We start from the raw sequence: 9,991 nt of genomic DNA on the forward strand, positions 1-9,991 counted from the left end.
AAGGTAATTTGTGTTATGGAAAGAGAAATGGCTGTATTCAAATTCTGAGTTTGCTACATTTCAGTTGACTACTTTCTCTACTAGAGATAATATATCCACTACCTATTCATATCCACATACCTAATACACATTGTGTATGTGGGAGAGAGAGAGAGAGAGAGAGAGAGAGAGAGAGAGAGTTGAAGAATCCTTTGTAACTTTTAAAACTCTTCAGTTGTGACTGACTGTCATTAGGAAGCATGGCTCAATGGATCACTGGCCTCATGAGGCTAGAAATCCTAATTCAAATGCCAACTCAATTACTGTCTATGGGCAAGTCATTCACCCTCCTTACATTCTGTAAATAACAATATCACAAAATTGTTGTCAGGACCAAATGAGAGGTCTGTCAAAGTGATGGTAATTACAAAACATGATATCTGTGAAATTCTGCTCTTGTTTCTGAAGACTAGAAAAGGATCAATCAATCAAATATCATTCATTTATTATGCATCTGCTATGTACCAAATGTGCCAGGCATTGTGTTAAGAACTGGAGGAACAAATACAAGTGAAAAAGAAATAGTTCCAGCCCTTAAGGAACTCATTAACTTAAGGAGATAATGGGAGAAATTTGAGGCAATTTGGGGACTGCTTAGATCAGTTCAAATGATCCTATTCCACATTTTTTTTGGGGGGGAGGGAAGCAGTCAGGGCTTAAGTGACTTGCCTAAGGTAACCTAGTTGTAAGTATCAAGTGTCTGAAGTTGGATTTGAACCCAGAGCTTCCTGGTTCTAGAGCTGGCCCTCTATTCACTGTGCTAACTGCCTGCCCCATCTCATTCCATCTTATCTCCCCCAAAAGACTGATCCTCTGCACCCCCACTCTATCACTCAATTTCAGCTCTCCATGTCTACTGACTCCTTCCCTCCCTACTGCCTACAAACATATTCATGTCTCCCCCATCCTCAAAGAACCCTTGATCCTTCCATCTCTGCTAACTATTGTCCTATATCTCTTCTGTCCTTTGTGGCTTAATGCCTTAAAAGGGACCTCTACATGGTGCCTCTGTTTTCTTTCTTCTCACTGTTTTCTTAACCTCTTACAATTCCACTTCCAATCTCATCATTCCAATAAAACTACATTCTCCAATGGTCTATTGTCAAATGAATCCTCATTCTCCTTGACCTCTCTGTAGCCTTTGACACTGGTGATCATTCTTTCCTCCTTGATGCTCCTTTCTAAGTTTTTAGAACATTGCTCTCTCCAGATTCTCCTCCTGCTTATCTGACTGTTCCCTCTTTATCTTCTTTACTAGATCCTTATCCAGAGTTCACCCTCTAACCATAGGTATCCTTCAATGTTTTGTTCTGGGCTCTTTCCTTTCTCTCTTTTTTCCCTATTCTTACTTGGTGTTCTCATCAGCTTGAATTTAATGACCATCTCTATATTGATGGCTATTCTGCCTCAACTTCTCAGCTGACCTTGAGACTCACATTTCCAACTGCCTTTCAGATATCTCATACTGGATGTTCAGTAGAACACATGCAAAACAGAACTCATTATCTTTCCTTCTAAACTCTCTGACTTTCCAACCTACCCTATTATTGTAGAGACCATTACTATTTCTCATACTTCCTCCATCTTCCAATCTGTTGCCAAGACTTTTTAATTTCACATCTCAAAACCCCTTCCTGCCATTTCTGAGACTGCCACGCCTCAGGAGACTTCTAATTTCCTCCAGGAACCAATACAAAATACTTTGATTGGCATTCAAATAAATCTCTTCCTAGCCTTCCTAGGATTCTCACACCTTATTTCTAGACATTTATTCTGATGCAAACCCTTATTATATTAGTCTTGACTTATTGCAATAGCTGGTTGGGGGGGGTAATACCTATCTCTAGTCTCTTTCCACTCCAATCATCTCCATTCAGACACTAAAGTGGCCTCACTTGGTCATGGTTTGAATTCTGATGTTAGTGTAAATAGCAATTGTTTCTGTTTTGGCCAGAAACTGAGGGTCTTCCTCTTCCAGACTAATTTAACTATTTATTTTTTGATTGCATAAAAGATACCATTCCATGCCTCATTTTTACCTACCCCTAATCACTGAATAGGCATTGACTCAGTTAAACTGAGAGTTATTAATGATCCTAGTTCAAAAAGATCAAAGCCTCCCACTGAATCAGAACCATTTTCAGTCATCCTGATCTATATCTTGCCACTGGACCCGGATGGTTCCAGAGGGGAGGGTGAGGCTGATGCTTTGCACAGCCCTGCTCCTCTTAAATCCAATTCACTTGCAAGTCATGGCATTTCCTTCCAGATATCATGGTCCTCTTTAAGAATGAAGGACAAGCAACAACAACAACAACAACAAAGTGATTTTCAAATCCACAGGTCCAGTCATGTGACTCTGTTACTCAATAAATTCCAGTGATTCCCAGTTGCCTCCAGGATCAAATACAAAATGCTCTGATTGGTATTCAAATCTCTTCCTAGCCAAGTTCCCTCCTGCCTTTCCAGTCTTCTTACATGTTACTACTATACCTTTTCTCTTTGATCCAGTGACCCTGGCCTCCTGGATGTTCCATAACCAAGACCCTATACCTCTGGACACTGGGTATTTTTTTCAGCTATCCCCTAGTCCTGGAATGCTCTTCTCCTTCATCTCTGTTTTTTGGTTTCTTGTGATCCCTTTATGGTCCAAATAAAAATCTTATCTTCCACAGGAACCTTTCTCTTTTAATCTCCCTATTAGATTGTAAGTACCTTGAGGGCAGGACTAATCTTTGTCTCTTTATATCCCCCAGTGCTTAGCACAGGCACTTAATCAATGTTGACTGATTTTCTGATTGGTTAGGAAAGGTTTCATGTGGAAGGTGGTACTTGACCTGAGCTTGAAGAAAAGCTAAGGCAGATCTGCCCCCCCCCCCAAAAAAAAGAAAAGAAAACTAAGACAGAGAGAGGGAAGGAGAGCATTCTAATCCTGGGAAACAGTTAATGAAAAGGCATGGGGGTGAGAAGTGGAGCATCATGTGTACAGAGCAGTGAATAGGTCCCTATAGTTAGATTGCTGAGTATAAAAGGGAACAATATGTAAGAAAACTGGAAATGTTGGAAGGGTCCAGGTCATGAGTGGGGATTTAAATGCCAGATAATTTGGTTTGTGTGTGTGTGTGTGTGTGTGTGTGTGTGTATGTGTGTGTGTGTGTTCAGATATTTAGAAGACCCCCAAATCGTTGCCAATCTTTTGGTTGAAGAAGAATAGTCTTTAAACTCTTAATTTTCTTTTGACAGAATTTTGCAAAAGAGTTTGTGATCAGTGACCCAAAGGAATTGGAGGAAGATTTCATCAAGAGTGAGTTGAAGAAAGCAGGAGGTGCAAATTATGATGCACAGACAGAATAAATGGTCGATATCATCTCAGCAACATCATCTGCCTGCTTCCCCCCACCCTGCAAAGGGATGCCAGCAAGCGATCAACCAGCCAGCTCACCAGGGAAGTGGGATGTGAGACAGCGCAGCTAATGGGTGTCTGCTCCCAGATGCCCTTCCCTTCTCTCCATTCCTTATTGGGAAACATCTTTAGTTTTGTTTTGTTTTGTTTTTTTCCTCCTTAATCTGAAGCAAAAGTTTTACACGTGAATCAAATTTGCAGGCGCCTCTGGCTAGGATGTCCTTTCCCATTTTCTGTCTTCCTCTGCGTCTGCACTCGCAACGCCACAGCTCAATCATGTCATTGCTTTCAGCGCCTGCTGAGTGTCCTTCTTATGGTTTTGGTGGGGTTCATATCTCCATTTGACAATGAGGCAAATATCATTCCAGGAGCTGCTTGAACGGCTTTCAGTCTTCATAGGACAAACACGTTCATTTCATCCAAAGGCTCAGACCTTCTGAGTTTGCCCGAGGTATACCTCAGTCAGAATTGCCTAAGCTTAGATCCAATAGATATAATGTGATTTAGTATTTTCCAAAAAATTATCTCCAACCCTGAGTTCAAGAAAGAAATAAAACTTGCCTTAAAACTTACTTGGCAGTTGCCCTGATTTTTGATGTCTAGTTCCATTTTCTCCTCTTACCACCTCCCCCCTCCCTAAATACTGGAAAGGAATCACAAGTTTGTAATTCCTGAATACAATCCTCTTCTGGCCACAGTTATGAATGGCGGGAAGTTTGGACACAGAGGCTGATAGTGAGGAGACATTTGTTTCCAAGTTCCCCATGAATGAAAGGGCATTGATGTCAGAGGCCAAAGATGAGAGGGTTGAGTTGCACCTTGGGTCCTTCTGGCCCTCCTTGTGTTGAACAGCTTTCTGTTTGCTCTTGAGAAGGCCCCTTTTACTCAATGTGGGACACCAAGTTCATGAGCCAAAGCCCTCTCAGCCCTGCCTTAGCTGTTCTCCTAGAATCAGTCATCCAGCCCTTTTGGAACACAAAAGTCAGTTTTAATCATATAGCTTTAGGTCAATATGGAAACTTCAAAAGGCTTCTTTTTTTTAAAGATGAAATTGGCATGTTTTTCATGAGCATATTTTATATTCTTTCTTTTCATATCATTTAAGGAAAATATTGTACTGTATTGGGGTTTGGGAGAATATCGGCGCTAAAAACGATTTACATAAATAAATTTTTTTTCTTTTCCAAAATGAATGGTTGTGTTTTCTTGTTCTTACCTTTCATTCCTCTTCCCTGTTCGTCATTCATATTAAATTTCCTTCTTACTTCAAGTCTCTGTGACATCAGTGTGTGTACATTTCCCTGCTTCCATCCCCTTACAAGCTAGTGAACAATTCTCTGAGCTTCTATGGCCCCCTGCCCCCCCAATTCATTCTTTCACACTTGGGTTGCTCCCTTGGATCACAAGATGGAGGTTGGAGAGGCAGGGAAGGGAATCATCCTTACACGGAACAAGGATCCAAGAAGATTCTGGCAGCCTAAAATGTCAGAATTCACATTCATAGATCAACAGTCTTTTTAAAAAATGTTATGTTATTTTGTTTTTTCCAAATATATGCAAAAATAGTTTTCAACGTTCTTTTTTTGTGAATTTTTAAGTTCTACATTTTCTACCTCCTTTTCCTTCCCCCCCCATGATAGTTATACATGGATAATCATGTTTAACGTATGAGTCATTCAACAGTCTTTTGGATATACATATTCCACATCACATAGTAGATGACTAGTTGGTGTAGTGGCTAGAGCATTGAACTGGATATCAGGAAATCCTGAGTTCAAATCTGACCTCAGTCACTTCTTAACTGTTTGATCCTAGACAAGTCACCTAACTTCTTTGTGCTTCAGTTATTACCCCATCTATAAAAAGGGATAATTATATCACTAACTTCCTAGGGTTGTTGTGATGATAAAATGAGATAATATTTATAAAGCACTTTGCAAATGCTAAAATGTCATATAAATGCTAGCTATCATCATTATTATCATTGTTATCATTATCATTATTATCATTATTATTAGGTAGCTAGTGTGTAGTTAGAAAGACTCATTTTCCTGAGTTCAAATCTGGCCTCAGACATTTACTAACTGTATGACCCTGGACAAATCCCTTAACCCTCTTTACCTTGATTTTCCTCCTCAGTAAAATGAACTAGAGAAGCAAATGGGATACCTCTCCAGGATATCTGCCAAGAAAAACTCAAATGGGATCACAAAGAGAAAATGAATGAACAATAACATTGTTATTACTCCTTCTAGGAGTATAGATTGTAACACATCCACCCTTTAGTTTGTGCAGTTTTTGATCCTGTGTTATAAGTCCTCCATGAGTCTTCTACCCAACATCCTGCTTGTCTTTTAGATACCTTGGCATTTTGGGAGCACCACTAGAACCTGGAGGTTCATTACAGGTTATCCCCTCTCCTCTTCCATTCACACCTCTACCATGACATCTTTTATGACATTTTTATGAGCAAATCTAGTCCTAAAAGTAAAGATCATATTTGAGATTAAAAAACCACGTGTCATTTTTTTGGGGCGAGGAAAGAAGTATTGGGTACTGAATTCAATACAAAGGTAACATGAACATTTTTAAAAAGCAGGGCAGGGAGGAGGATGCTATATTATACTTTCTTGAGAAGCAAGTTATCTTGAACAAGTGATTTGATAGTCAAACTTAACTGTTCCCTTGTTGGATCAGATCAGGTATATGGTTTTCTGTCCTGGGCACCACCATGTAGGAAAGTCTTTAAGAAGGTGGAATATATCCAGAGTTAGACAATCAGAGTATCCAGGCCATACAGACAAGGCTCTGAAAAATCAAGGAATGTTTAACTTCAAGTAGAGAAGCCAGGACAACTGTCTTTAAGTAATTTGAAGAATTATCAGTTTAATTTGATTTGGGAATATATTTCCTAGCTCCAAGAGCTGTCCAAAGTAGAATGAGCTGGCTGGCTCTATTGCAAGGAAGAGGAGACTGCAAGAACACCTTTAAGTGGAGATTGCAAGAGCATTAATCAAAAGGCAGTATGGTGTAAGGATTGAAATATGGGTGGTAGAATCAGAAGAGTTGTGAGTTTGATTATTTATTGCCTCTGATAATTCTAGTTGTGTAGCCATGAGAAAGTCACAATCTCCCTAAAACTTCCTATGATGATGCCTATGGTGCTTATCTTAGACATTTACTTTGAGGATCAAATGAGAGGCAGTGTGTTATTCCAGTTCTGCTATCCACTGCCTGTGTGATCTTGCATAAGTGACTTTCCCTCTCTGTGCCTCAATTTCCTCATTTGCAAAATAAGAGGGTCAGACTAGAAGATCTCATTCCAGTTCTAAGACTTAGTTTATCTTTAAAATGAGAAGGTTGGATTAAATGACTTAAGATTCTTCCCTAGCTCTAAGACTCAGTTTACTTTTCTTATAAAATGAAAGGGCTAGACATGAAAACCCATAAGGTCCCCTCCAGCTTTAAACCTATAATCTTGTGAAAGCACTATTCAAAGAAGTACAAGGTGCTTCAAAATCCTTTAAAGTATTATATAAATGTCAGTTATTTATGATTATGTTTTAAAGGGAATTCTTGCTCAGCTATGGGTTACATGAAGTGACCTCTAGCTTGCTACTCTCAGAGTCTAAATCTAACCAGACATAGAATCAGGCCTTGGACCCAGGTTCAAGCTTTTTCATCATGGTTGGGCCTACCAACCCTTGGGAAACCAGTAGTTATTATGCATTTATTATATGTTAGGCACTATGGTGAGCTCTGAGAATACAAAGCAAAAACAAAGGCAGTCCCCTGATCTCAAAGAGCTTATATTCTTAGAGGGAACACAATACACACAAGGGAGCTGAAGGGGACAAGGAATGAAGGTGCCCAATGCATGGGCCAGGAACAAGGAAGGAAGGCCAGCCTAGACTTCTCCACAAAAGGGAGACCCCAAGTGGAACTCACCAATGGGAGAATGGAGGAGGCCACCAGAGGTGGTTGGATAATCTAAGATGAGGAGACCACCAGTGGTGAGGGAAGTTCCAGTATTAGATAGCAGCAAAGGAACTGAATCTCTGTTCACTCCTATACCACAGTGCCCTTGGGAGATTTAAATTAGACCATACTATATCCCCTTGAGATTTTTCCCAGATAGGCCTAGGATGTTCGTAATTTGTTTAGAAGCAATTAAAAAAAATGACTACAGGGCCCCTTGGCTTTATTTTCTTCAGTTCTCTATGCATTCTAATTTCATTGTCCTCTTTTTAACTCCAAAAGTTGGGTGACAAAGGTTTTACTATCCTCATTTTACAGATGGGGCTCATAGTTCATAGTGTTGGGATCTAAAGTCAGATCTCTTTTTCCACTCTTTCTCTCACCTTCTCTTTATCCAGTCCTGCCCTCCCCCTTTCCTTCTCCATTTTTTTGGGAGGGAAGCAAAAGAAGGTTCCCTTATTCCTTCCTGTTTCTCCCCCACATCTGTCTCCCCATTCCTGTCCCTTCTTTTTCTTCCCCTTCCTTGTTTTCCCTCCTTTCTCCTTCTTTTATTCTCTTTTCCACTCCCTCTCCCCTCATCTGTCTTCCCCTTATTCTTTTCCCCTTCTCATTTCTCTCTCTCTCTTTCTCCATTTTTCCCTCTCTTTCTTTCCTTCTCTCCCTCTCTCTTTTTCTCCTCTTCCCCCCCCCCCCCCCCCAGCAAAGGCAAAACTGTCTGACTCTATCCTTGTTGTGAAAATGTCTTACTAATTCTCCTGGTGGAGAATTTTAATTAGGTCATAATGAACTTCAGACTCAAGGCCCACCTGATGAAGAAGAGTGAGGAGAGAGGGAGAATTGAAGCAAAAATCAAGTCAGAATGGGAAGGAAACCTATCATGGTGTGTCCCACTTACAGGCAAAATTAGACATCATGGGTTTTAATTCTAGGCAACTGGTAAAGGAATTAAGCTAACTGAAGGTCCCTTGACGACTTCACCCTGTCACAAAAAACCGAAACAATGCTATACAATCTTGCTCTCCCCAATCCAGTCTTTTCTAAAGCCTAATCTTTGGAGTAGACCAAATAAATGAATTTCCTAATCTTTCCAGTGTCCACGGTTTTGTCAGAACCAGAGAAACAAAGGATATTTTGATGTGTTAAATTCCAGTGTGTCTCTCATTCATTCAGCCAAACATCCATTAATGTCAAAAGCAGATGACTGTCTGTATTCTCATTGTGAAAACAGAACAGAAAAGCTTCTATTGTCTGAGGCAGCTTGGGGTGACAGGAAGAACTCTGGATGTTGAACAGAAGTCATGTGTTTGATTCCCATCTTAGAACCTGTGTGATCCTGAGCAAGTCACTTCCCTTTTCTAGGGTCTTTCTCTCCAGATGTAAAATGAGGTGGGGGTAGGAAGAAAGGTGTTCTAGGAAAGTCTAGGTGATCTCTGGGGCTCCATCCAAGTTTAAATCCTGAGATCTGAACCTGCCACCCTCTAGCTTCTATTCTGGTTGGACTGAGTCTAATCCCCATCATCCAAATTTAAGAGGGTAGTTGAATTGGCAGGGGAAGGCTAGGACCACCTCAGTTGCTGTAGGACTGTCCAGGAAGTTTTTTGAAAGAAGTGAGTAAAGCAATTTGTTGGGAAAGGATGGTGGGGGGGGAGCAGCTGGAAAGCACAATGGAAAGAGCACTGGCTTTGGAATCAGGAGAAGCTGAGTTCAAAAAAAAGGAGAGGGGGAGGTGGGACTGGAGGAAGAGTGGAAAGCTCAGACTAGGTGACCATAGCCAAGTTATTGAGCCTCATCTGCATATGAGGATAGTAAAATCCCTGTTACCCACCTTTTGGAGTTGTAATGAGGAACACATGAAATAGAATGCATATAGCACTTTGGAGATCTCAACATTATATAGAAATAATACTAATAATAATGACAACAATTGCTAGCAATTATACAGTTCCTTAAAGTCTGCAAAGTGTTATATAAATAACATTTCATTTGATCATCAGAACAAACTGGGGAAGTTGGTGCTAGAATTATTCCCATTTTACACATTTGGAAACTGAGACAGAGATGAAGTGATATTCAGCAAGTGTCTGAAAAAAAATTTAATTCAAGCCTTTACTGCACCAACTAACTATCCAACTATTGTCAATTGTTGTGATTTAATCAACATATATCCCCAGTATCTAGAGCAATGCTGGCTTCCAAGTATGAATTTAATAAATACTTATTGATTGAGCTGTTAAAAGATGACTATGAATGAGACATTTATTATTATTATCATTATTCTTATTGATGATGATGATGATAATTTCCTTCTTCCTATTTTTTAAAAATTCAAATAGAATACATCCTGGAATAAATCCTTCTCCTGCTGGCATATTTGTAAGTTAATGGTTTTTTAACTCCTGGACAGCTGAATGAAATAATTGCTTTTAAAAAATTGAATAAAAGTATCAGGAACACCTGGGTTCAAATTCAGACTCAGATGTTTACTAGTTACCCTAATGTGACCCTAGGCAAGTCACCTAATCCTATTTGCTGAAACACCTGAACAACAAGAAATTGGGGTGTCACCTCATT

At 39.9% G+C, this 9,991-nt stretch overlaps 1 protein-coding gene across 1 annotated transcript in view; it reads left to right on the forward strand.

The window, feature by feature from the left end:
- COTL1 (coactosin like F-actin binding protein 1) overlaps positions 1-4,623 on the forward strand; it is a 66,700-nt gene extending 62,077 nt beyond the window's left edge. Inside the window, exon 4 of the mRNA XM_074201941.1 lies at positions 3,283-4,623. Coding sequence (XP_074058042.1) covers positions 3,283-3,393 — 111 coding nt within the window. The 3' untranslated portion in view covers positions 3,394-4,623. The remainder of the gene's footprint in view (positions 1-3,282) is intronic.
- The last annotated feature ends 5,368 nt before the right edge of the window (positions 4,624-9,991 follow it).

Source organism: Macrotis lagotis, chromosome 1 (assembly GCF_037893015.1).
Source record: "Macrotis lagotis isolate mMagLag1 chromosome 1, bilby.v1.9.chrom.fasta, whole genome shotgun sequence".
NCBI classification, from domain to species: domain Eukaryota; kingdom Metazoa; phylum Chordata; class Mammalia; order Peramelemorphia; family Peramelidae; genus Macrotis; species Macrotis lagotis.